Source organism: Diaporthe batatas (genome assembly GCF_019321695.1).
Source record: "Diaporthe batatas strain CRI 302-4 chromosome Unknown Contig00017, whole genome shotgun sequence".
NCBI lineage: Eukaryota > Fungi > Ascomycota > Sordariomycetes > Diaporthales > Diaporthaceae > Diaporthe > Diaporthe batatas.
This window is the reverse complement of record NW_025408564.1, coordinates 1,048,842-1,076,472: the sequence shown is the minus strand read 5'-3', so window position 1 is coordinate 1,076,472 and position 27,631 is coordinate 1,048,842. Positions and strand designations below refer to the sequence as shown.

At 50.4% G+C, this 27,631-nt stretch overlaps 5 protein-coding genes across 5 annotated transcripts; 3 read left to right on the top strand and 2 right to left on the bottom strand.

Moving 5' to 3' along the window:
• Nucleotides 1-10,867: 10,867 nt before the first annotated feature.
• Nucleotides 10,868-12,382, top strand: KVR01_011865 (uncharacterized protein; the record flags this gene model as incomplete). The annotated part of the gene is made up of 2 exons (XM_044787625.1): nucleotides 10,868-10,890; nucleotides 11,324-12,382. The coding sequence occupies 2 exons, from the start codon at nucleotides 10,868-10,870 to the stop codon at nucleotides 11,853-11,855; spliced, it is 555 nt and encodes a 184-aa protein (XP_044638946.1). The 3' UTR covers nucleotides 11,856-12,382.
• Nucleotides 12,383-15,526: 3,144 nt separating this feature from the next.
• Nucleotides 15,527-18,063, bottom strand: KVR01_012112 (uncharacterized protein; the record flags this gene model as incomplete). The annotated part of the gene is made up of 2 exons (XM_044783530.1): nucleotides 15,527-15,577; nucleotides 15,646-18,063. The coding sequence occupies 2 exons, from the start codon at nucleotides 18,061-18,063 to the stop codon at nucleotides 15,527-15,529; spliced, it is 2,469 nt and encodes an 822-aa protein (XP_044639193.1).
• Nucleotides 18,064-21,101: 3,038 nt separating this feature from the next.
• KVR01_012004 (uncharacterized protein) lies at nucleotides 21,102-21,889 on the top strand (the record flags this gene model as incomplete). The annotated part of the gene is made up of 2 exons (XM_044781404.1): nucleotides 21,102-21,149; nucleotides 21,215-21,889. 2 exons carry the CDS (start codon nucleotides 21,102-21,104, stop codon nucleotides 21,887-21,889), a joined length of 723 nt encoding a protein of 240 aa, XP_044639085.1.
• A 466-nt stretch (nucleotides 21,890-22,355) lies between these two features.
• Nucleotides 22,356-23,353, top strand: KVR01_011858 (uncharacterized protein; the record flags this gene model as incomplete). Its single annotated transcript, XM_044785326.1, has 3 exons — nucleotides 22,356-22,469; nucleotides 22,529-22,591; nucleotides 22,685-23,353. 3 exons carry the CDS (start codon nucleotides 22,356-22,358, stop codon nucleotides 23,351-23,353), a joined length of 846 nt encoding a protein of 281 aa, XP_044638939.1.
• An 830-nt stretch (nucleotides 23,354-24,183) lies between these two features.
• KVR01_011893 (uncharacterized protein) lies at nucleotides 24,184-26,329 on the bottom strand (the record flags this gene model as incomplete). The annotated part of the gene is made up of 7 exons (XM_044785005.1): nucleotides 24,184-24,547; nucleotides 24,599-24,738; nucleotides 24,796-24,916; nucleotides 25,014-25,365; nucleotides 25,428-25,863; nucleotides 25,955-25,991; nucleotides 26,178-26,329. The coding sequence occupies 7 exons, from the start codon at nucleotides 26,327-26,329 to the stop codon at nucleotides 24,184-24,186; spliced, it is 1,602 nt and encodes a 533-aa protein (XP_044638974.1).
• Between the last annotated feature and the right edge of the window lie 1,302 nt (nucleotides 26,330-27,631).

Below are 27,631 nucleotides of genomic sequence, written 5' to 3'. Positions count from 1 at the left end.
CCAGCAGATGGTGAAGCGCCAACAATGCCCACGGTTCTCGCGCGGCCCCCGTCATTGCGACGACGTCTGGTATCGTGGCTCGCCATGGTGGCGCCCTGCCGTCCCATCCGAGTCTCGGGACGCAACCGTTGCCCGTATGCATGACCTCCAATCGCGAAAGGGAATGTACTATGGCGGCCTCGTTCACAGCTTTGCCGATCACGGGCGTTTCAAGCAGGCCCTCAGAGACCCACGATGCCCTTCGCCGGCGCTTGCGGTGACGTGTGTGGCGTTTGCGACACCACTAGTACAGCAGAGCAAGAGATCTCGTTCCCTCGCATGTGGCACAAACAATCACCATGGTTCCAAACAACGGCCTCTCATCCCGCCCTCGCATCATCTGCCCAGGTTGATCCGTGGAGGTTACCGTTCATGAGACGCCGGGCACTACCGAAGCCTTCATCTTGGCCACACGGGTGGACATGAAGAAACTCGGCCTGGACTGCCGGAATGAATCGTGGCCCATCTACATTGAGGGCCTGCCCGAGGTCCCATGTGGGTGTGTTTCTGGGACGTTGATCAGCCCCGTACGCCTCTGGAGGGCCCCACTTTGTCTGAAGATGTCAGGGGTCTCAACTTGAGTGCCCGGCAGTGGATTCTGGAGTCTGATGCCAGGATCACTATCGGTCATGGTTCACTTGAGGCGTTTGTCCCCCTCATCAAGAACGTGCTTGGAGAAGCTCATAGTGTCTTCCAGACTTGGTGACCTTCCCCCGCCGCAGAGAGAACCCCATTCGTCTCTCGATCATCTAACAAGAGCTGCGCCTCCGCGCCAGGTGGCCTGTTACCGCCATTGTGCTTTGCGACATCACCACAGCAGCTATCGCTTATTTCACTGCAGCAATAATCGCGACAATGCTACTCACCAAATTAAACAAGGATATTTTCAATGGCGCCCTGTATGCCCGTGATTGACGCCTCGTCGAAGGCGGAATAGCCCGCACTCTCGCCGTGGGACCTGGGATCGAGCCACCAGTCCTGTCTTTTGAACTTGCGACGCCACAACAGCACATCGTTTCCTTCATTTCTCGGTATAATCCTGAAAATGCTCCTGGTACCTCCTCCTCAACCGTACGCGTCGAACATGCAGACGACATGGAATTCCCTCCTTCGGGAGCCACACCGACCTCGACCTGATTGTCGTCGGTGGCCCCAAGTGAATGCAGAAGTCCACATTGGGTTCCCTCAGCAGGACCAACCCCCTCAGTAACAAGGACCCACGCGGACACACTAGACCTTACGATGTGAGCCTGGGCCGCGGCATCGGTTCCGGTCTCTTGGTTCCCCGAGGGTCTTCTTCCCAGCAGACGACCTTGTTCCATCGCTTGTGGCACCAACAAGGCCTGGTGGCAGGTTGTTTGTGGTCGAAAGCGCGTCCAGGAGTTGCGTGCCAGCCTGGCTTCGACAGCACCAACTGCGGAACGAGACATTCAATTCGCTGCCTTGGATAGCGGTGCTCCGCTCGACCAGCACCCCGGAAAGCGCTCTCACGAGCATATCGCAGCGCGCACAACAGTGACGTCCGCCCATACGTCCTCTTAGCCACTAAAACAAGAGAAGAGTCTCTTCTTTATTCGAAGAGCCACCCCCTGCAGATACATAGTCTAGGGGCTTGTCCGGGGAGGCACCAGCGTCCCTTAAGACACTGGTCCCCCAAGGATTTCGGCCTATGACTGTGTCGGAAAGGTGGCTGCCTCCCGCAGCTATGCTGTCCTCGCACGGAGCAAAGAGGTCGACCGCAGCGCGAAATGGTACAAATGATATCCGGGCATGAGCTCCCAGACCTATGACTGTAAGCCTATCAAGACTTACTCGATGTGTATATACGCTCAAGCTGACAAATACTTAGACAATTCCAGTTCCCGTCCCGTGACAGACATTTGCATCAGGCTCGAGTGCCTTTCTGATGAATTTCACCTGTCGCGTCAACATCGACACATCAGCAATGGTGCAGTAGCCTCCAGCATTCCGTCCGATCCGCCGCCTAGACAGCGAACCGATGTTCATGATGTTCTCGGGGAGTCCGCGCAAGCGGACCCTGGAGATGCTCCAGGGCCTCGCCAGATCACTTCGATGACGAGAACAGCCGTGGAGGCCAGAGGGCTCCTTTAGTGGACGCTGTACAGACTCCTCCCTGCGTTCACGCCTATCTCCTCAGGAGCCACAGCCCAATGGCCCGGTGCCAGACGACCCCTGGAGCCCGAGGAAGAGAAATGGCGCATCGAGAAATAACCTCGTCAGCGAGGCTGAGGCGATACCCAGGGGATGTCTGCCGACATCAAGCGCGTGGTCAACAACTCATGCATACCGAATTGTCGCATCCCAAATTTTGGGGGAAGGATGGGCGAGCTCACAATCCATGTGGCCTCGGACCTCGACACCCGCAGGTTGGGTTGATGCCGGGGGAATCGCAGATAGCAACATTCCTGCTGAGACTTGCGACACGGATACGCAGCAGCAGCGACGGGGTAGCTCTTCCTGGTCCTCCCAAGGCTTGTACAATTCACTCCCGGTTCGTTTAGTGACATCAACTTCTTACGTCAGGCAACTGGGCGCCGAGGCAAGCCTCATGAAAGACGGGAGGTCGGGGCCGAAGGAGGATGGACGTTGTTGTTCTTGGAAGGATGACAGAAAGCTCGAGATTTAAGGTGCTCCGATACCACCGGAGATGAGATCGCGGACCTCTTGCCTGCGACTTCTCTCGCGACCAAGAGGGTCTACGCAACTCTGAAGTACCTCCAGGCCCGCAGAGAGCGCACCAAACCGACTCCTCGGCAGGTGCTCTTGCTGAAGAAGATTCTGAGGTACTCGGCCGCCCTCACATCTCAGATTGATGAGTCTTGCCCTCTGGTTCCCGCGCAATGGGAAAAGGTTAGAGGTGTATCGTACCGGCTTAGAGAAGCTGAATTCAACCTTCCGCAACAACACTACTGCAGAATCTGTCGTCCAGGAGCCATCTCAAGAGCTTCCTCGACCAGCCTCACCTTCTAGCAGTGACGGCCCGGGTAGCAATCGCACCATCACCCAGCGAGACGTTGCGCTTCCTTCTTCCCCTTCAGCGTCCTCTGATCACACCATCACTCGTGGTGATCTTGCTGGACCTGCCTTGCCACACCTGAGCAGATCCGACCACATTGATGGACTCGGCCTTGCGGCCGCGTCGGCAACAAACGTTGCATGGCGAAAGGGATCAGCACATCTATTTCACCACGCACACCACCCTCGAGCACACACAGGAGCATGTGTTCTTCTGGATCAACCCTTCAGCCGCCTGACCATCTGAGAGCTCGACAAGTCCCGCGTCAGCCCACCCACGCCAGTCGCGGAAAATATCGCCGCCATATATCTCCTTATTTCGGCTTAGAGAAGCCGATACGCTGTTTTCCAACTTGTCACGTACCACTCTTTACTCCCCGGGCATCGAAATAAAATCTCTGGACGCCTGATAACCCCTCCAACTGCGAAGAGTTCAAGTTCCTCGGCCTCGCGGGCAGCGACGAACAGGTCGATAACTGCACCTCATCGAGATGGAGCCTGGGGCATCCTTCCCTCTTTAAGCGCTGTGCGGGGAGAATACAGTCAGTACGGGGGCTTCAGACGCAGGATGGATGCATGGGTGAGGACGTTTGATCGTGAACTGCGTTCGTCCAAAGGGCTTGGAGGGAGACTGATGGCCAGGTCCCAACGCAGTGGCCTCCATCACACCCTCTCTTCTTCCAACGTCCAAGAAAGGTCCAGCCACCCTACCAGCCAAGGAGCCCACCGCCACGGCAAGATGTCACGAAGCTATGTCCAGCCAAACCAGATGCGCCAGCTGCGCGCGCGCATGGTCTGTTCGATCGTGATGGTTCGAACCGTACGTCCACCTCGACTCCCAGAGGACAACTCGTCTGCTCTATTCAGCAACAGCTTCGCTCTGGCGCCCGGAGATGGTCCCACCGCCGAACACCGCTTCAGTGCCATTGGTTGCCCTTCCAACGCCATACAAGCTGCTGCCCCCCCCCCCTGCGAGCACGAGCTCATCCCCCTGACGGAACACACGCATCATGGACAAGTCAGGGTCACCGAGGCTTTCATTCTCGCCACCAGAATCGATATGAAGAAGCTGGGATGGCTTGGTGTTCTCGGCATGTGACTCTCCACCCCTCCTCTCTCGTGCGCGGTGCCTCTCTCCATAATGCCCACCTATCGGACCAGAGGGTCCTAAGTGTTTGGTCAGTGTCTGGTGGTTTCTTTTTTCCCCATACATATAAAATATATGTGGCGTCTTCATACAGTGGTAAACGCTCAAGACCCAGCGTTTAAAAATTGGTCGGTGTCTACGATCAATACAAGGAAGACAAAAGTTTGGCGGATGCCGGGCTGGCTTCCATAACTTGGTCTTGAGACTATTCTTCGAACTTCCGTCTGGATAGTCAAACGGACGGCATGCCTACCCTTTTCAACGCCGCCGAGGCAGAGGAGATCCTTTCTCCTCTCGCCAACAATATCTTCAGCCTGGCACCTGGAGATCGTCGAACCCCCAACCCGCGGTTTGGACCCATTGGTGGCCCTGCCATCAGTGCTTCCGCTCTCCCTGCCCCCGGCCAGGTCCCTGATGATGCCGTCTCGGCCCTGCGACGACCGCCAGGTCCGGAAGGAGATGCACATGCCCGCCGTTGAAAATGACAAGTATGGCGTCAACTTCGCCTCTGGACCGCCTTCGCGGTAGGCATGTTTGCGCTGTGGTGGAAAAAAGACGAACAAAATGGTACAAATCTCTGAGTTCGCGTCGCTTTCATGCTGTGGCTGCCCCGAGAGATCCTGGACAAAGTTCCCAGGATGGTTGGAGAGACCACAAGTCCTTCCGCGTCACCTGCACCAAATTTGAAGATATCCCCAAAGTTTTCGACCCTGGTCAGGGTTTACTGGAAGACGGGGTTTACACGGCCGTTGCGTAGGACGGATTTTCGTTGGGTTCCTTTTGCGCCCTTCGCACTGTTCTTCGGCGTCCAGGACACGCAGGAATGAAGGCCATCGAGAAAACTGCTCAGCACGACCTCATCGGAACCTAACATCTGTTCAGTCACCAAGACCAGCTTATCCTATCCAGCTGGCATCACCTTTGCGATCTCAAGGCAGAGAAGACGTGGATTAGACTCCGGAGGCACCAAGACCAGCTTACCCCATCCAGCTGGCATCACCTCTGCGATTCCAAGGCAGAGAAAATGTTGATTAATTAGACTCCCGAGTTATCATCCACTTGAATGGACTTGCGGCTCCAGATCCACCACAACGAGCCGGGGACCTCCCTTGTCAACATTCGATCCCAGGCCAGGCAATTGCTAAAGTCACACAGGCATTGGTTTTTTGGTTTTTCTTTTACCAACCTGCTTGGGTGGACGCTGAGCCAGACATCTACGAACCACCCAATGTGCTCCGCAGATCTGTAGAGGCGCGAATTTGGACGAACTCCTTCCAGCTGAAAGGCCGAAACCGCGAAAATTGTTGGCTTTGTTAAGAGGTGGTAAAGACCAGTGCTGTAGAATGCCCCATCCCAAGTCTTCTTCCTGGTGGCAGCCGCAGTCGCTTTTCTTGACTCCATGAGCATCTTTTGAGAAGTTCCAGTCTTCAGAAAGCGACATGTACCCGTACAATAGCTTGGTGGTTGCCCAAGGTGACAAAGAAGAAACGCCCGGTCCCAGTTCCTCACCGCCAAGCAGCGTGCTGGTCGAGTGCTTCTACCACTTTAAGCACGTCGAGGCCACCACCGGCGGCCAGAACCTTCTTGCCATGGTCGGCAAGGCCTGCGGCCTCCTAGAGGGCGCCAGCTTTCTCGTGGTGCAGCAATGTGTCCGCAGACCCTTGGCCGATGCCCGTCACGAGTCCAGCGCTCGGTCCTGGCAGACATGGAATCGCTTTTTGAGCCTTGGACGAACAGCATCCACGTCGCGAAACCGACGAGGCTGAGATTGAGAGGTGGGTGAGTCTGGTGCTAACTCTACCAAGTAGATATTCAGACAATGCTAACATCAGAATTGGGCAAAATGCCAAGACTGCCAACAAGATCACCGTCTTAGATATCTGAATTTGATCATCATCCTCGGAGACCGTTTTGTCACAGTCCCATACATACGTGAGGCGACCGTCCATGTTTCTGGGACAGCTGCGCTGTAAAGACTGTGGGGTGATTGTTGAAGGCTGCCAACATGTTTCCGACGAGGAAGTACCGCCTCAGACGGCGGCTGCTGTACCTTCTCAAAAAGCGATTCATGTACGCCATCCAGTAGAAGATCAACCACCACCTCTTCTTAACGGCAAAGAACATACAATTCTTCAACCGTACGTTCAAGTCATCGTCGGCCATTATCAGGCCGCAGCTGCTTGCAAAGACCGACGTACGCAGCACTGAATAACAACATCGACAGGCCCTTTGCCTGGGCTAACCAGCACCTGGCTAGGCGCAAGTGGCGGTGCCTTCTTCCGCGACTTCCAGATCATGGCAGCGACCTCTGACCCAACCACGAGGCTTATCGCCTGCAGGATGTTCACGGGGTCCTTCATGTCAAGTCGCACCCTGTCGCCACCCCTGTTTTGTCACAGTCGCTGGTGAGAGTATCCAGGGCCTGAACTTGGCTAAAGACACACTGCGAGATTCACCTGTGGCTACTGGGCTGAAGGTGCAGAACAGAGTCATCACCCGACCCAGGCTTTGCTTACATGAAACCAATCATCCATGGCAGCTTATTGCATCGGATTGTGGCCCTGGACCCGTTCAGAGGACACGACATAATACCGATCGACTGGGCGACGAACAAGTGAGGCTCGGCGGCCTGGTAACGTTCCCAAGAGTTCTTGCAGGAATTCCAGGCAGGTCGGCCGTCGAATCCTACCAAATAGACAGATTCAACTGCCGACCCCGGTGGGGGTATGTCTGAGGCTACCACGCGTTCCTGCCCGTGAACGAGACGGCAACGAATGGGACAACGGGCAACCTTGGAAGTCCTATTTCCCTGTCCATTGAGGCTCTCCAGCCTTTCCAACCCAAGTCCCACACACCCTTCAAACGAAAAGTCAAGATATTCGCCACACAATGAAAGGCCTTCATGTTCCAGCGCTGAACCGTCCCGACCTGCCAGGTAAGCGATCTATTGTCATGTTTGCTCAACTTCGGGAACGCGAGCTGACGAATTGTTCACTTCTCTATGAGGACAGGCCGGCAGGGTTCCCAAAAACATTATTGCTGCGCAACAGAAGTTCGCCTCTCGTCGTTTTCGCCATTTCTTCTATGTACTTCATGTCATAGTTGAGAGAATACAACGCACTAGCTTGGCTCTTTTCCATGTGCCAGGTGGCATCTATCCGGCGGCGACGACGACGACGACGACGATAACAACTTAGCAGCCTTCTCTACAAGTCATATCGCCCAACAGCCACCCTCTTGGCTTTGCTACCATTTTCTCGCCTGTCTTTAATTCGACGAACAAGCCCACGGGATGGAAAAGTACTTTGACGCACACCAGCATGACTAGAGATAGCCGCCCCAGCAGCCGCGACTACGTGTATCAGTACATTGCGGAGCCCAACTTCAACTTCACTTGGTGGAGCTGTTTTCTGGGGGAGTGCACAGAGGTGCACTTCAGAATGTCTCTCTGCAGCAGTCGGTAGAGTCCCACTCCAGTCTGCCACAACGAGCTGCTGTGGCGCAGGGTCTGCTTCGTCACACCCTCGACGCCCAACTCTTCTTATTGATATCGGGAAGTTTATACAATGATGTCAGCCATGAAGCCAACCACAATTCCGAGTACTCTCTTCAACCAGCAGTTGAGAAATCTTTGAATTGTCTGCATTACATGGAATTGTTGAGGACGTCCATTGCAGGCGGCCCGCTGTCGACGTACTGAGACAGAAGTCTATGGGCCGACCAGTGGGTTCCCGAAGGACAAACCGCTTTCTCGACATCAAGGACGTCAACCGCTCGTCCAAAGGGACGAGATTGGACGCCAGACCGAGGACCAGACTCCCAAGACTTTTCAAGGTCCAGGATCGGCAGCGTTCTCTCCACGCGGGTTGCACTACCTTGTGCACGGCAAAGAGATGGAGGAATCGAAGCCAACAACAGCGCAACCCCACTGATCGATTCTCCATTTTATTCATCGCTGTCCTCCTGGTGGCGTTCCATTTAGAGGTCTTTGACAAATGCTTGCGAAGGGACGCCGTGAAGATTCTGGCGTGTGTCAAGCCGAAGCCCAAGAACGGGGGTGCCCGGCACACCCTCGAGTGGTCCTTCGCGTCATACCACTGCCAGGGTGGACTTGACTTGCCTACATTCAATTCATGACAAAAGGCGGGGTCGATACATCCTCAAGCTACCATGGCGATTTTAAGCTGCCATTTATGGTTGGGTGGCCAACTGTCATGCGAAAGTTCCAGGCCGTTGGGATCTGTTCAAATGGCGATCGTTGAAGACGAAATACCCTAGGGTAGACTCGTCCCCGGCTCCACGTGCCAAGCCCGCCGTGGCGCTGCTTCTGGCCTTGGGGAAGTCCCAATGTCTCTTCGCCTACAGCGTGCCTCGTACCCGTGTACATCTGTCCCGACTCGTGGGTGTGGCTGGTCAACTCGGTGAGGAGCCGCTCGGTCTGAACGTGCGCGACGACCAGATCAAAAAGGCGACTTTTGGTCCAGAGGGACCAACCTCTCTCCGTGCTACCGCTGACAGCACTCTCCCGAAGAGCTACCTAATGTGTTCTTCCGGCGCCTCAGGGTCAGAAAGGCGCGGGATTCCATCATGTCACCAATATCGAGAGCCTCCTGCCGTCGGCGTCAAGCAAACAGCCAGCGCTGAGATCAAGGCAGCCTGGTAACTCGTGCGTGATGATTCGGCCGCCTCCTGCTGGGACGTATTGGTCTGAAGGTCTCAGTCTTCTTTTATGATCTCTCTGCTGCCCCCGTCCTACCTCGGAGTCTCCTTGCGCTATGAATGTTTGACAACCACACCTCCACCCGACTCCAGAGGGAGGCGCTGCACAATATGTAGTGGTCTGCTCTCATCCACGGCCGGGGTATCCCATACCATTCATCTGGAGGAAGAATCCGTCCCTCTGATCCAAGCTCTACCAGCTACACCATTTGCTGAACCAACTGCGTCTCAGCCATGATGCTGCAAAGCTGGCATTGAGGATTTCATCTGAGGAAGAGGAGCTGGCCGTACAGCTTCTCATGCCCCTTAGTTTGTTGACCGCAACCGCCGAGAAAGAATTTTCTGTTGTCCAAGGCTCCCTCGCCACTGTACGTCAATTGACACAGTCGCTTTGCACACCATCCCATAGGCTCGCGTCAATTGCCATTTTCTACCTATAGACGAGGGACTCCTTGATGACAGTTCTGCTGGCCATGAGCCCTGTTCCTGGTGACCACCAAGGTGATCGTGTCGACGAGGACAACGATCGTGCCTAGATTGCGCCCTTCCCTGGCGATAACAACAACAACAAGGACAGCAGCGATGAGGAGAGCTTCAAGTCGTTCGGTGGTCTTGGCGACGAGGATTCTGCTGAGTATGACAAGGGCGTTGCCTTGTCGGCTCCGACGCCTGGCCAGCCTGGCCAGCCCCGTGAGGATTAGCACGCGACCGCCAGCACTCTCGACCCTGCCCCGCGCCGCGCGAGTACGTCTTCGTCTTCGAGCTCTGCCCCCGACAGCCCCGCATCCAACGGGGAGCCTGGTGGACACATCACCCCGGATGCCCAGCCCATCCCGTCCCACGAGGCAGCAATGCTGTCATCCAGCTCTGACTACGCGATGGCTCCCCCGCCCCATCACGTTCGTAATCCCTACTGGGACCCAGAGAAGGACAATGGCTAGCCTCAGTGTGTGCCCTACGGTCACCCCAATCTGAGCTCGTTTGGTCCCAAGAAGGACGAGCTTCACCATGGGTCGTCTGGGAATTCTGGTCAAGGTCACAGCCAATGTACCCAATTTCGATTCATCTGTGGATCAGAAGCTGCCCAACCAGATGCTACAGCTTGAGTAGTCTGGACTTGGCCGAGGCGTGGTCAGAGGGCCCATCACAGCGGTTTCTAAGGATACACTTTGGTTGCGAATCGACTGGACTAGGGAGTTCACACCGTCCTGACCGCTATCATGAAGCTGCCGATCAGCCTTTGGGGCGAAGCCTGCCCCGGAGGAACACGACACGCAGTGACGCGGGAAGCCATAATAGGACGGGGCCTGAGCATCGGGGTCATTTACGGGTCAATCGCTTAAAGTCACACTGGCGTCGATAACGTCTCCCGTGCCATACCGCTTGGAGAAGCAGCAGACCGCGCGTATCCTCTCATCTAAAGCTAGGGACATACAGCCAGGGACATACAGCAGCCATGGAACCGCTTTGAAATAACTCCAGTTGTAATACAAATTCGACACCAGCAAGGCAGTTCTCGCCGCCTGCCAATTCTGGTGGCTCCCTGGTCCGCTGGTCGTCTCAGATTCAAGAGAGCTGCCATTCGACTACCTTGGCAACGATTTTTCTGGGCCTATGTGCCGTCTAGAAGATGGCGATGTCAGTTCCATGCCAATAGCGGCGTAATGTATGAGGCTGGAAGCAGCTCCTGGATGTTGCCGACCGATACCCCATCATTGTCGGTGGCTGCCCGGCGCGGGTCAGACCGAACAAGATCAAGATTGCCGGTAGCCACACTGGGTTCCGGCAGAAGCTAAAGGATCGCCTGTCCCTGCTCTACCAAGGCACTCAGCATACAAGAGTAAGTTGCGGCACTATAAAGTAAGTTCTCTCTATGTTATAACTAGTTAAGGAGATATGCCTAACTTTAAAAACAGGTGCCTCGCCATGTTCAATCTCGACAATGTCGAGTCCGGAGCGACCCGCAATCACAGCAGCTACATAATCTTACATTGATCAACATACAGCGGCCAGGGTGGCAGCACCCCCCAGCTCATCTTTCCGGGCCCAGAGGGGCCTGTTGGGATGCCGCCTGCCCTGATGTATGGTGATGGCAGGGCCAAAGTCCCGGAGGGAACTCGAAATCTCCGCCGTCGCTTGCCTGGTGGTACTGGAGTTCGAGCAGCGTGGTCTTGTTCCCTGGGATACGAGACAAGAGAAAGGTCGAATTCGGGAAACCACAGAGGTGCTGACCCTACGAGCAATCATGGCTCGGGGGGGTTCCCAACCACCGCCTTGACTGCTGCCTCCTGCGCAATTCCTGCCACGGCGAAACGTACCAACGTCCACAACACCGTGGGAACCACCGAGGCGTTCATGTTGGCCACAGAGGTGGACATGAAGAAACTCGTCCTGGACTGCCAAGGAGCACGGCCCCCTCGCGCACGCCGTCGACGCGTTCTACTCAGCCGTTAGTGACGACTGGCTAGACGCCGACGAGGAGTTGTTCCGGGGTGTGTTGCCTCCGGTGATTGAGCCCGTTAAGAAGTCGACGGGGTCAGCGCCCCGTACTCAGAACGAGGCCTGCCCCAACGTGCAGAAGTCTAAGTCGGCCGAGATTGCCACTTTGCTCCAGCCTCCAGCTGAAAACCAACCTCGAACTCGAGAGACGTCGACCTCAGTTCGACACCATCGACGTTTGGGGGCTTCCAGTGGTCTCTCACAAGGTTGCGGCAAACCCCAACGTGGCCAAGTACGTGTCCACGGGTCCATGGCCGAGCAGGAGTACGACGCCATCCAGCCCGGAGAGAAGAAGACCACGGAGGAGGTCAAGAATCGCAAGGGTGAGGAGGAAGCGTCAGAGTACGCCAAGTACAACCATTTCTCCGGAGGAGCGGATGGACCTGCAGATGACAAGGCCAAGCAGGCTGCATGAGAATATGGTTCCAAGTCGGTCCTGCCACCGAGAACATGAGTCCCACCCCTCATCGGCACCCCTTGCCATCCTCGCGCAGGGGCAATACAGGCCTCAACACTTTTTAACAGGCTTGGAAGGACAGGGAGCAGGCCCTGAACTTCAACAACAGCAACGTCGGCAACGCGACCCCGGCTCCCGTTCGCCACCACACACAGGTGTCCGGCCCCTCCTCACCCCAGCACGTCCCCATGGTGACGAGGCGCACGAGTGCCCTGCTGGAGACCAGAGCCTTTATGATACGTTCGACTACCCGGATCTACAGCACCTACCTTAGCAAGCAATAATACGACAATCCTAGGACATGGCAATCCATTAAAGAAAGGGAATCTCCCACTTGCATTTGCTGCAATAACTCATTTTATTCTTCTCTACATCCTGGTCCCCATCGTGTTCAATTTCAACTAAGATGTCGGTCGATGGGACCATACCAGTTCCTGTACCCGGGGGTCAGACCTTCGGTTGCCCCCTACGCCGGCAGGCGTAGGGGGTGCCAAAACCCCCGCACGGCCAAAACCCCCACACACTTAAGAAAAATAAAACACTATACTTAACTTAGTCTAACTTACTTAATAAAAATAGTATAAAGTAAAAAAAAATAGTTATATAAACCTTATTTTTTAAGGAATTTAAATAAAATAGGTATAAAATTCTAGAGTTAAAGTTTAACTAAATTTTATTACTTTTTAATATTTATATAATTATAAATATATATTTTAAATAATTTTATATTAATATAAAAATATATTATTATAATCCTTATAATATAAAGAGTATTTATAAAATAATATTTAAAACCTAGGGTTAGGTTTTATAACTTATATAAAGTATATAAAGTAAAGAAAATAAATAAAATATATAAAGTAAAGAAAATAAAAAATAAATAAAGTAATAATTTTATTTATTAATTTTATTTATTAATTCTATTTATTAATTTATTTATTAATTCTATTTAAAAATTTATATAATAATTTTATATAATAATTTTATTTAATAATTTTATTTAATAATTTAAATATTAATATTTTACTTTATTATTTTAATTTAAAATTATAATTAACTTTAAATTATTAAATTTTTATTTATTTATTAATTTTATTTATTAATTTTATTTATTAATTTTATTTATTAATTTTATTTATTAATTCTATTTATTAATTTTATTTATTAATTTTATTTATTAATTTTATTTATTTATTTATTTATTTATTTATTTATTTATTTATTTATTTATTTATTTTATTAATTTACTTATTAATTTATTATATTAAATTTAAAGTATTTATTAAATAAATATAATAAAATTATATTTTATAAATTATATTATAAATTTAATTATAAATAATATTTTTAATTAATTAAATAAAACTAATTATATATATATATATATATATATATTAAAATAAAATTACTTTTATATTTATATTAATTATTTTATATTAATTTTATTAATTAAAATTATAAAATATAATAAATTAATTAATAAATATATTTAAAATTAATATATTTATTTATTAAAGTTATTTTATAAGTTATATAATAAAATTAAATTTAAATAAAGTTTATTTTTAATTACTTTAATTTTTAAAAATATTTATTTTAATTTAATAGTAAATAATAAGTAAGAAAAATATATAAAATAATATAATATATTCTTTTAAAATTTACTATAAAACCTTAACCTTAGATTTTTAATTATATTTTATAAATACTTTATAATATAAAGATTATAATAATATATTTTTATATTAATATAAAATTATTTAAAATATATATTTATAATTATATAAATATTAAAAAGTAATAAAATTTAGTTAAACTTTAACTCTAGAATTTTATACCTATTTTATTTAAATTCCTTAAAAAATAAGGTTTATATAACTATTTTTTTTACTTTATACTATTTTTATTAAGTAAGTTAGACTAAGTTAAGTATAGTGTTTTATTTTTCTTAAGTGTGTGGGGGTTTTGGCCGTGCGGGGGTTTTGGCACCCACTGCGCCAGCAGTGGGTTCCTCGGAGCGAGAGCGAACCCACGGGTATACGTATTAAGAGAAAAACCAATTAGCCCCTGCCAACTTTCGATACACTGCGAGGGAAATATATCGCAGCACGAACCGAGTATTCTAAATGATTAGGTATATCTGCCTTGGTCCGTCACACAGCTGTCCAGTCCAAGTCCACATAGACCCAGACTCACCTTAAGATCAACATAAGGCGGCTTCTGACCAGGCACTATTGGTATGCCTAAAAATGACCGGCTGTATCCTCTATTCTATATCATGCGTTAGTGGGTATTAGAGATGGTTATTATAGCTATTATTCCCTTTAGAAACCCCTTATTTATAAAACTGACTTGAGATATACTTAATATAATTAGTAGTTTTATAGTATAGATAATTATTTAGCTTTTTAGTAATTTCTTTACGGTTAAATGGACTTATAAAAGAGAGGGTTGTTAAGAGAAGAAGTAGTTATAAAGAGAAGAAATAGATTTATAGAAGGATTTATAGAAGGGAGAATAGTTATAAAGAAGTCTTTATACCTTTTCTTATATAAAGAGTAGAGGAGTACTTCTTTCCCTTTTTTTCTTTCTTCTTTCCTTTCTTTAACTTTAATTAAGTCTTTTACCTTCCTCCTTTAAGTTAAGTTAGTTAGAATTAATTATATCTAGAGATTTAAAACTAGAGTATTTAGAAGATTTAGAGAAGTAGGGTTAATGAAGTTAAGAAGCTAAAAAAAGACCTAATAGAAAGGGAAAGGAAGGGATTTTTTTTAGCTAGCTAGCTTACTTAAGTAGGAGACTAATTATAGGGGAATAAAAAGAGAGTTATTTAGAAGGAAGGAGCCTCTCTAATAAGTTTATTTTTACTTTTATAACCCTTTTTACTTTATAATTATTTTAAGCCTTTAAAATAACCTTAAAATTTAGAGAGGATTATTTAGGCTTAATAATATATATTATTGTGATTGTTAAATTGAGATGAATATTATAGTGATAGCCTTAAAGAAAGAGAAGTAGTGTAATAGTTAAGAGGTAGTAAGAGGTATATAGGTAGTCACAGTGACTATCTCCAATACCCACCAACACACGGTATGGTTGGTCTAAAGCAAAGTCTGGGGCTATAGTAATACTGGAGGGGATAATTTGATCTGATGTTAGGTACAATAGCATTTCTTTGGACGTATCTAGCCTCGGACGCCGCAAGAGGCCATTCGTAGGCGCTATCATTCCCTTACATATGTACCCCGGCTCGGTCTGGACGTTTTGGTCTTCTTCCTTTAGTGAACAACGTCAACGCGGGGAAATGCCAATTGGCCAGGAGGTCAGCACCACAGCCGCGGTGTGTCTGGTGATTTTCCAGACCCCGCGAAATTCTGTCTGCGTTCCACTGCCGCCATTTCCATCCCAGCCGCTGCAGAGATCCGTCGTCCTCTAACGTCCTCCTAACCCGGTGGTCTTCCGCCAACACAGTATTGCCCTGGAACAGCACTGTCTTTGTGTATGCCAGAAGAGGTTTGCCTTCCTGCCTGATGACACCTCGCCCATGCTGGGAAATCTGATACCTTAAGAAATACAGTAGCCTCAACGAAGCAGCGAATGACATAATCGTCCTTCTCCGGCCCGGTCCGTCAAAGCAGAGCGTTGACCAATGACAGTCGCAATGCGTACGGAAGGATACCCTACAGATCGAACACTTTGGCGGGGATGGATTTTGGTGAGCGGCGACGAGGAGCCTGTAGTTGCGCACGTCTTGTGTCTCGTGTTTGTCCTTGAACTTCTCGTAGTATCTTTTCATCACCCGATCCAGCTCAAGCAAAAGTCTCGGGGAGGCTAGCCCGGTACTTTCCTCGGCCAGAAGAGCTCGTCGGCCGGCGTAGAGGGCCAGTCGGCCCAGAGTATCCAGGGACTCTTGGGTGGTGTCGTAGCGGAACCTCTTCACTGCGTGTACCGCTGAGGCCATCAATGCAGTTGACGGGTCGAAATCAGATACTTTTGCTGCTCCCCATTCCTCGACAAACTCGCGCCACATGTCTGGCTTGAGTAAGAAGTCTGTGGCTGACCGGTGGACGAAACGCACGACCTTGAGATTTTCTCCACTGTCGTACCTGTCTGGCCCGACAGAAGCTGTTCTGGGCTTGAAGAATCTATTTCCCAGCGTCTTGGCCTGGAACGGGATCACCTCCACGAACCCCATGCATCGGCTCTGGAGACGGCGGACCAGAGTTTTGAGAGCGATCCTCTTCTCAGATCTGGTCAGAGGCTTTCTAGGAGCCCGCAATACCGCATCCTCGTCCAACTCTAATGCGTAGTGAAGGCCTAGAGGGCTCAATTCCCACTCGTCTTTACACCCTGACAAGGCGAGCTGGAGGAGACGTGACGTCTGAGTCCTGTATGCGGCCGGTGTTCTTCTTAGCATAACGCCATAAAGTTCTTCAAGGTCCTTTGGTAGCCCACGCAGACGTATTTGCAAATCTGGTATACTGTCGCTATTAATCAGCCCTTCTAAAAGGTCTTGAATGACCAGTCGAACCCAGAGGAAGACACCGGCTGACGCTTCAATAACCTCCTCGATCAAAGCGTCTGATTCCTCCTTGGAAGATACCAATAGATCTTGCATATTAGGGTGAGATCTCATCTTATCCGTGACGTAGAACCGTATGTCGGCGTGAGTAAGGTCATGAAGACGAAGTTTCGGACATTGGGCGAACGCGTCCTCGAAGACTGGCCACGGCCTACTGGACAGAACTGACTTGACATTCCTGGACTTGCAGATCGCCTTCATGGACTCGACTAGCTGGCTCATATCGACCGTCCCTGCATCGTACTCGTCCAAACCATCGATCGAGAGGAAGAAGCACGTATCTGGTGATCCTTTGATGATGTTCTCCAATGCAGTTTCTAGCTCGGGTAGGGTTGGCTGAAATAGCTCTGCATTTTCAGTCGACGACATGAGAAAGTCGTACCGTTCGGGGAAGCCAAGTTTGATGGTTGCCATAGAATCTTCCAGATCTTGGATTGTAGGATCATCCCTGGCGCTGACGACCCCATTCTTTTTGGAAGGCTTCCTCCGTTCGTTCGCGGAATGTTGATCGGCTTTGATCAATGCTAGGACTATTGACCTCAACAGTCCAGCAAGAGACTTCTGCATGGTCGTTCCCAAGTAGTAGAAGTAGAAAGAGGCCTTGACTAGCGGGCGTCCAGCAGCCCACGTTTGCAGGGCAGCATCTAGACTCGGGTTGAGATTGGCAAACTTCATCAGGGTGCTCTTGCCAGAACCTGCCTTGCCGGTCACCCAGTAGGTTCCGGAGTCCTTAGACAAAAAGTTGTTGAAGTCATCCCAGGGTAATCTTTCTCGTCTAGGCGAGCCTTCGCTCTTGAAGATCCAGTTCAGCGTGCGGTTGTATGCGGGAAGTATGGTCTGCTCTCTGTCCTCCATCGTTTCGTACCAGAGCGAGCTATGAAAGACACGCTTTACTCGATGGAGCTTGCGCATCATAGCCCGTGAAGCTGAGGCGCGGGGGCTGTAATAATCTCCATCTGGGTCTGATGGGTGATTCTGGCCATTTAGTCTGGCCATGATCTCTTGATGATTTCTTGTCTGTTGTTGCATGATCGCGTTCATACCGTGCTGACTTTGAAGAAAGTTCATAGCGATGTCTTTTGTCTGTTTGTCGAGGGCCCTGAACCTGTCGCGGCTCAAGTCTGCCTCGGCGTCGATCCTCTCGCGGAGACTGACCGTGATCCCGAGGTTTAGCTGACCACGCATTGCCTCTAGGCTCTTTTCCTTCCTCTCTATCTCACTCTTGCTCAGAATCGTCTGCCACGTCTTCCTTATCGTTCCCCATTTCGATGACTCCGTGGACCCGATGGTGTCGAGCAGGCTGGATAGGTGGGACCCCAGCTTCTCGCATTCAAGGGCAAGTTGGATCAGCTCCCTGTCAGCTTTTTTCACACGGGTGTCGTCCACATCGTTCTGTGAGCTTCTAAGCGAGACGGTCAGACGTCTTGCTGTGCCCCGCATGCCGGTGGCAAGCACCGCGAGCTCAGTGTGGTGTTCAGTCGCCCCACTGGCATGGATCTGTCTCGCGGTCTTTAACACCTCGCCAGAAAAGCTGATGACGGCGAAGATGTTCGCCGCTAGACTCAGGGCCGAGATTGGGTCCATATCGGTTGGTGTTACCCTTTGGAGATCGAAGCAAGCAAGCAATGTGTCAGAAACCTTCTGCTGTATTTCGCGCCGGATTCTTTTTGCAACAGATAAAACTCCCGCCCCGCAGGAATGAATGACTAAACGTACCTTTCAGGTTGCACGACAGCGATCTAACTGCACGGGTAAAGAAAGGATATGAATCCCGCGACTCAATTTGATAGCTGGTGGCAGGGCTGTGCACGGCAGCCTAATTCTGCTGACCATGCAAAAGTGCAGTTACGTGCATTCTAAGCTACCAACAAGTGGCCTGACACCCGACGCTTATGCGGGATAGTGGGCTACTTCCATATCAGGATACTATTGTTGCAGTTTCTTGCATGTGTCCGCCTAGGAGCTAATTGGAGATGTTGGGGTGATAATGTTCGATTGGATGCTGTAAACGCGTCACAACGCATGCATATTGTCTCGGTGCCGCGGCCCCTCCCGCGTGCGGCGTCACTGCTCGTAGCTTCTGTTGTGACCGGGGACTCTTGGGCGTCAAGGTAATTTTTGATGCGATCAGTACTAGTAGCACTAAGCCCGTACTTGCTCAGCTTCTCCTTCTGGTTAAGCGGCGAGCACAACTTAAGGAGTTCCGACTGAAACGTGCAGCCTCGGGTCCGGTCTTCGCGTAGCAGCATATTGAGGAAATGCGTCAGCGTCTCCGCACGAAACGCACCACCAAGCCATTCGCATAGAATTGGCCGTATCTTTAGGGAGCGTAATAAAAAGGCTAGGATTACATAGAGAAATCAGGAATGGATGTCCCCTTCACTTACCGGCAAGGGCACCAAAAACCACTGTGGCAATTACTCCGTTAGTATTAACGAGAAGCTTGTTCATGATTAAGTTAATGACCCATATTGCCCGGGCCGGGTTGCTGCTCTGGCCCACGGTGCTATTTGCGCAATCAACTAACCTAATGCAGCCCTAGAAGTGCCAGCAGTCCCAGGTCTTGCTTTTGCTACCTTATTTGGCACTCTACTTGCGCAACGCCCTCGACAGTTGACCTAGTAAATGTTTTGTGTTCTTATTATCACATTAAGATAGAATCGCTTGAATTCCGGACGAGTCTTTGACGGAATCTCTATGAGACCGGATATTCACATCCGCGAAAACAGAGGGTATACCTATACTAGATAATATAGAGATTAGAATACTTAGGTTAGTATTAAACTAGTTATCTTATATACTTATTCTATAGAATATTATCCTAAAGAAGGTTATCCTAGAAGAGGTTATCCTATAGGAGGTTACCTTATAGGAGGTTGTCCTATAGGAGGTTATCCTGTAGGAGGTTGTCCTAGAGGAGGTTATCCTATAGGAGTTTATCCCTTAGGGCTTGGGTGCACCCCCCATTTTTCCGGGTGCAAATATCTGGTCTCATCTCCATTATGCAAAGGGCTTGTCCTTTTTGTATTAGAACGACAATATCGTTGATAACATTCGTGACCGTATTTGGTCCTCATTTTTTGGCTTTTCTTGTTGGGTTCGAGCCCTCACAGAACTCCAGAGCTGATGACATGGCTAGATACGGTGGACATATCATTGTGGCTTTCGAATTCCGATCTTGTGATGATGCCTGGTTGGTGGTCGAGCTGTGCAGCCGTGGCTGCAGTTGACACCACGAGAATAATTTGCGGTCCCATCTCGGAATATGCTTGACTGTTGTTTTGGAAGACTTCATGCTCATGATCCTTTGTATGAAGATCGATCTTTGTAATTCTGCAGATCTACTTTGAGAGAAGGGTGATCTGAGGGGCAAGGACTATGTGCGATGGTCCTGCGGTCAGGAATCAGCCACTCATTGTTTGGACGAGCTTTTGTGTGCACAATGTGTCTCCCAGTGATAACCTCTTCCTCGAGTTGTACCCGACGGTGGGCCGTACAAAAACTAGGTTTCTATGTACATTGAGGTACTCGGCTTCACCAATGATTCTCCCTGTACCAACGGTAACGGTTAGTTGTTATTATAGGTACCCAAAGGGTCAAAGTTTGTGCGAAGTAAATTAATTCACAGTCCACTTACTACTAGTCTCCTGTTCGTATTTAGTCACGTCTTGTCGTTACTCTAATTATTCTTGTGGTACTTATAGTACCAGTATCGTGATCGTGAGTTACGACTACCTCTGTGAAGCCAAGTTTTATACCTTTAGTCTTGATAAACGATGTTGGAATCCAGTATGTAGCGTACTTGGCGCCGACCTCCGCGGGCTTGAATTCGTCATTCTGGCGGGCTTCTTCCTGCCCCGTTGTTGTGGTTTATGTGCCTCAGCTCCAAGGCTCCGTTCCGTTTCTGTAGGCGTGGGTGCGGCTGCTGCGGCTGCTGCTGGTCCTCCTGCTGCTGGTCCTCGTCCTGCTCCTCGTCCGGCTCCTCGTCCTCCTGCACACCTGTCTCGGGCCATATGCCGGGCTCGGTCGAGCCGGTTATTTCGATGCGGCAGGAGAAATCGGTACAGGAGCGATGTTCGTTGGTAGGGGGGGTTTAGTGGATAACGAGATTTGTATATTGTATTCTGTTTGAAAATGCTACTTAATAGTGGTAGCGGAGACGAGATGGATGGTGGACAGTTCAAAACATCAATCGGCCGAGCATTGTGGATTAGACGCGACAGACATCATTGATGTTTGTTGACAGAAGGTGGGTACCTAGGTACCTACCTAGATAGGTAGATACTGCTTCCTACCCTCCTTGGTGATACATCATGTACCTAGGTAGCCGTATGCGTGCCGAAGAAGGTGGTAGGGAGTTTCTTCCGTTTGTAAACGTTCAGAAGATGAAACGGTACAAAGTCTGGCAGGTTCCAAAACAAACCAAGCAGATGCAGGGGCCAGGCAAGCATTGTGGTGGTTTGCCCGCACGCACTTGCTGCAGTCACCCTTGCCCTGCCTGCCTTTGTTTGTCGTCAAGTGCTGAACCTACAAAACGCACTCTTCAAATCTTGGGGGTCTCAGCCTGTATCTGCGCCCAATCAACACCAGAGGTCATGGCAGCCGAAGCCAGTGCCGTCGCCATGACCAAGTCGACCACCGCTCAGAGCGTCTCTGCTTTGGATGACCAGGTGCGCTTTTCACTCCCAATCATCACGCTACAACCTCGAAATCCAGGCAGCTGACACAGTCCAAGGCCACACCAGCGGCATGCCTGTCCTTTCTCGACCTCCCCGCCGAGATCCGTAACACGATATACCGGTTCTCCCTCATCGAGTCATCCCCAGACCAACGCATCCGCGGTCTCGTGCAGCCGCCCCTCGCACGCACAAACCGACAGGTCCGCTCCGAGTCTCTCCCAATCTACTACGGAAACAACCGATTCCAAGTCGAAATCCCACCCAAGGGGCTGATGCTCGAGCCCGATCACTGGGCCGACTTCATCAGGATGTTCCGCGTCTTCAAGGCCGGGAGGGTCGAGGGCCGCCCGGGCACAGGAAGCCTGCAGTTCTTGAGGGACATCTCCTTCACCCAGGACTGCGGCACGACCAGGCAGAGCTTCGACACCCTGCAGGTCATCTTCTCGGTGCCTGACGGGCGACACACGCTGAAGCAGGCCAGCTGTACGGTATGGGACAAGTGCTCTGCCTTCCGGACGACGAAGGGGCATCTCATGAAAAAGCGGGACCATGTCTACAAACGCGTCGCAAAGGCTCTGCAGGATCGCGCAGCCATGTCTGAGACGTGTGTGGGTCGCCTCATCAGCACCGTCCTCATGGTAGCGAACGAGTGTCCAGGCGTTATCCGGGAGGTTCATTTCCATGCGGATTGGAGCATGGACGAGGAGGAATTCGGGCTTGATTATTGGTAAATTGCAAGCGTGAGGGCCCACGCCTCACTACCTAGGTAGGGCCAAGACCTGGGGTTTGAATGGGGATGTAACAAATAACCTTTGCTCGCCTGGCTCGTCTTAGCATCTATCCCACCGGAAGCTCCCGAGGGCCAAACGAGTAACGTTTCTGCGGATACGCTGTCAGCTCAAGACTCTCCATATCTCGTGACATGTGTGACAAGTGGCTTTGTGACGATGCGATATAGGACGCGAATGTGAATCAGCCGGCGCCCGGCTGGACCTGACTGGCGCGACGATGGCCTCACTAGCATCTTAGCTTTCATGCGCGTTGCAAGCTCGTCACTTTCCGTGACCTTATGCGAAAATACTCGCGCCAATCAAAGCCTTAACATTTTATTCCAAATTCAACATTCCAATATTTCTCCGCACAACCGACCGCGCCAGCGACATCCACACCCAGCGCACACGTCACAACCCGAACATCATGGACACCAACGCAGCCTGCGATCATTCCCGAGAGGAGGAATCCGATTCTAAAGATTTTGTCGAGAGACGGTCTAGCCCGGAGCGTGACCAGCTGTCTGAGTTCGGCACGAAGGTAAATCAGGAACTTCCCCGCACTTCGTGATGTTGCTGCTAACAATCCTGGTTGGATAGTGTCAGCGAGATCGTGAACACGAGGGCGACGTGCCGGACGTCACCGCGGAACCTACGAGCAAGGTATGGCTGCTATTTCCATTCCCGGCGTATTGATCTGCCAATTCATGTGGCCTCAAATGTAGATGGAACACTAATCCGTGTGTACCTAGGTAGAACGCCTCCCCTCTCCTTCTACTGCCGGGGGAGCTTCGAAACGAAATTTACGGATTCCTCTTCTGGTTCACCTATTTCACCTTTGAGCAACCACCTATAACCCGAGTCAACAGAGAGATACGCCACGAGGCTTTGGGAATTTACTATCACAGCCACATCGTGAATTGGGTACACGTTGCCAAACGCCCCCGCGACAATGACGATCAGACATGGTACCACGGAGGAACTCCATATCTCCGTTCAGACAGACTGGGCAACTTTGTCCCCAGGCCAGGCAGCGGTATCCAAACCAACAGCCTGCGCTATCTCCAGAGCATGTATCTCCGCGTGGATGTGAGCAGCGGGACCTGGCCCGCTGCGGTCGGGTTGACAATAAAGATGTCCGCCACAGAGCCACCCCGTACACGCTGCGGATGCCATCAAAAGATGAACACCGAAGGGCTTAGCTGGGACGATGAGGTGCAGGTCGGCAAGGCTTTCTTGGAGGCGGCAACTTCGTGTGACAACATCACGGCCGCCGCCAAACTCGTCGGGGACGACAGGGTGCGCCGCGGAGTCGAGGGAACAGAGAGCGAGGTAGCTCGCGTAATGTGTTTGCTCGCTCGCCTTAATCCAAAGTTAACAAAATCAGTCGTCATCACTGTATTACTGACGGGGAGGTATATTTAAGTTTGATACCCTAGGGTATCTTGAAGTAGTTAACATTTGAAACCTGTCAGTCGGAAGGGGGCTTCCAAACTTGAGGTACCAATATAATGAAGCCCGAGATTAGTTGAAATACGATTCATCTAGCTCTCGATCTAATCCTCATACATATAAAGACCTGTATCACGTCATTATGTAATAAATGGTTTCGCTTCTATTTCGTATACATCCAAGGACATACATGGTGCCTTCATACGGTAGTAAACACTCAAGACCCAGCATTTTTTTTTTTAAAAAAAAAAAAAAAAGGAAAGGAAAAGATGATGTCGATAATTAAAATTAAAATACAATTGGTGGAGAGATCGTAGATAAGTTAGAAGAGGGAATAAGTCAGACAAATACAGGCAGGGAACATAGTCCCTTTTATCTACCCGCTTGTATATACACAGATATAGTCCTTATTTCATCATTGTTCTCGGCTCCTGAAAAGGCAAGTTCTTTAGGCTTTAGTTTCTTTTAGCTCCGACGGCATAGGCCGATTATTCCATTCCCAGATGAGCATTGACGACAAGTTGGAACCGTGCCTCTAGCCCTAGTCTGCTAATTGCTCGTGTAAGCCATGGGGAGAAGGCATTTATATTGTTGGGCGGCTACCTAGGTAGTCATCCAGGCAGCCCTGCGCAGGCAAGCACCCATGGTGGCAGAAGACTTACATAGAAGCCCTGTGGTATTGAAAAGCCAGGGAAACGTCTTAAAGACTTACATTTGAGCGTCCTCAGGTGTATAGGTAATCTTTCAATATCTGGTCGACCTAAACAACAAAGGCCATTACAGCCCAAGATCAACACACTTGTTCACTCTGGCCCAACCCCGTTCTTCTCGGCGCAGCCCTTGTCGCTGTCCCTCGACTCGACATCAGCCACGCCTTCAACGATCGAGTACTTGCCCTGCGTAGGCTTGCTCTGATCAAACGCGCTTGGCAGGATGAACATGTCTTCATCATGGTGGTCCACTCCCTCGCCTAGACCTCTTGGCGGGAAGACGAAGCTCAAGATAGGATAGACTACCACGGCCACCACGAATCCGATGATGAAACCAAGCCTTGAGAGCTTCATGGCGTTGTTTGGCTCCCCGTTGATATCTGCGCAGCTCATGATGTAACCGGGGAGCGCGGGTGCGATTGATACGGCGAATGTCACGAAGGCGCGCCAGTTGAATCTGTTCGGTAGTCAGTGATATTCTCCGAGAACATCCGAGAAGTTCACTGACCCGTTCCAGTACCAGTATATGCTCTCCTCATTGCCGATATATAGATCTCTCATCTTGATCAGGCGTTTTCTAACGATCCAAAAGTCTGCTACTAGAATGCCGGATAGTGGTCCGTAGAACGTTCCAAACCCTGATATAACCTGTATGGATAAGACTTTAGTCAAAGTGATCCTGGGAAGTGATCACAACCAACTGACCTGAATGAACGTGGCCGCAGTAGTTGTTATCTGCCAAGGATTTGTAACAACTCCCAAGGCAGCAATGATGTAGCTGCACCGTCGGATCGTAAGCCATTTCGGGCTATAACTTGCCATATCCCTGCGAGACAGGACATCTCATCAGTACGTAAACAATACAGTCGACTTGCATCCACAAGAGAATCAGGGCCCGAAGGCAGGCCCAGGAACAGGCTTACATAGCAGCAGCGACACTATTCAAGATCATGTTGACGGTGACCTGCGACAACGCCAGAGCTGCAGAAGCAAAGAAGACAGCAGCTCGGGATCGTGCAGAGTTGTTGTAGTGCGACTGGATCCCTCGTAGTAGGAGGAACGGCTGCCAGTACGCTTCTCCGAGTATATTGCTTGAGGCTGAAGTCACCAAGATCCCGAGGGCGAATGCGGCGTAGATGAATATGGGACAGGCGATTCCTTGTGCGATCATGGATCGGCGGTTGTCCTTAGCGAAGCGACACCATGCGGATCCGCCCATGGTCACAACCGCTGTGTTTCCCAGGACTGCGGTGGCGCCGTATATGACAGCCCATCCTTCACAATGTCAGCTGATGCTCTTATGAAACATTTCTGTTGGGGAGGGGGTGGCATCTTACCTATGGAGCCTGCCAGCGCCGGAGGAGGATTATAATCACTCGCAAAGTATTCACCACCACCTCCAGCTCCATGAGTCGACCAAATGACAAGGCCCAGGATGACGATGGTGAAACCAACAAAGGAGACCTGGAATGGACGATGGAGCTTCTCTGGAGGCAGCCACATAACCCCCAGAAAGACGATATGGTAGATGATGAAACCGATAAAGTCTTTCAGCTCCATCGTGCCATTGGCTAGGGGATACTCCCAATTCGCCCAGCGAATGGACCATGTCCCGATCATCGTCGATATAGCCTGGGCTCCCCACCAGGCCTCGATGCCGTCCCAGACAACCGCCGGCATCACCCGGAAGAAGATCGCAAACCAGCTGCCGCGCATGCCCCAGGCCATCCGACAAACCACCGTGAAGGTGATGTGGTGAGACCCGCCGGGCCACTGCAGTGTTGGAGGGGCACTGTCAACAGGGAGGTCGTATGGTATGTGAAGGGCCGTTTGAAGAGAGGCCCAGCCTGAACGGGCGACTTACACCGCACAGGATGCACATAGCAACCAGGACCAAGGGGCTGAGGATTCCCGCCGCAAGTGCCTGCTTGGCACTCAAGCCGTACGCAATGAGGGCGGAGCCTGTGTTGTAGTTATAGATTGCAAAGCCTGGATACATGAGGTGCAAGTATTAGAGAGGTGTGGCCACATTCGACTGGTACTGTGGATCGGAGAGCTTGCCTCCAGTTGCCCAGTACACCATGTACTTCCATCCGTTCCAGGTTCTCCTCGAGCTGTCCATTGGAATGAGGTCGGCGTTGACCCAGGTGGTGACAGCGTAGGTGCTGCCCTTTGGAGGTGCTACCTCCAGCCTCCTGATGAGCCGCCTCGTGGCGGATCCTCCCGAGGCGATGTCCATATTCTCGGATGTATCGTTGTCTATCGATGGGATTTCTGAAGCGGCACGTGTGTGACGAGGGACAAATGGGCAAGTGTCAAATGCGCTGCTGCAGCGTCAGCTGCAGCTACCCGATTATTATACTGACCATCAGCGGGCCATTACCACCTAACGTTGCATGCTTATCTGCGTCCCAAGGAACCGGGTTGCCTGCTGAAGCCCGGACGTCTGGGCTACCGGGGCTTCGTATCGTGGTCAGACTTCCAAAGTTCGACCTACAATCTTGGGGCGGGCTTTCCCTATCAAAGCTCGCACGATGATCGGCTTCCATTGGGCCGCAGATAAGGAACAAGTTTACCTTGGATATTAGGTCCCGGCACTATCATTGGCAGACACGTGTGGTTCGCAGCTCCGGAAGGCGGGGTTTCCACGGGCAAGGTGCACGGGCGCGGTGGTGGAGATGAGGGTAACCCTGCAAGGCTCTCGATAGCTGATGAGGTCGAAAATATGTGGCAAGGTTTGGGCTACTGCGGGGTGTGGGGACGGTATACCTTTATAGGAAGGGGTAGCCGAAGGTCGGACCCCTGAACACACACGATGTATATTTGAAGCATCCCGGCGTAGATCGGGGCGCAGATATTCCTCACATCGAACAGTCTGTTGAGCTTGACATCTGTTAACTCCGAGTCTTCTCGGTTGGACAGATCCTACTCGTTGCGGTAGTCAAAGCAGCCAGCAGAGCCTAACCCAGGTCGTTCGTTGCATCAATGAACGTTCTGGCAACTGTGTCCAAGAAATTCAACTAGACTTTTCCCCATACTATGTTGACGGAGGAGCCAAGATCAGAGGAGTTCGATTGTCCTCCGTGTATTCCTTGCACACAGACAGTCTCTATCATGACGGAAATTAATAGATATGCGATCACCAGAACGCTGTATCATCCCACCGGCCACTACGCATGACCAATAACAACTAAATTCCAACCGCTGGCCGTTATCTCAAGTCGCACGTGTATACCTTGGGCTCTTTTTTCGACTGCCGTAAGTCCCTCACTTGAAGCCTGTGACTGCCTCTCAGCATTCAACCCATCAAGGCGGACGAACATGAGGGGTACAGGGCAGTTTATATTCTTATGTGCTCACCTCTTGACGCTTTGTATGAATTATTGTCTACAAAGAAACCTAATGGTTTAAAACTTTGCTATCAATGATAACTGAAACTGCTTAGATAGCACGTCTGATACGCATCTCCGGCGTATGGTGCCCTGGCTGCGCTAGAACTGCGAGATTATAGCTAAGCCATGTGCTGTTGTCTTCTGATTCT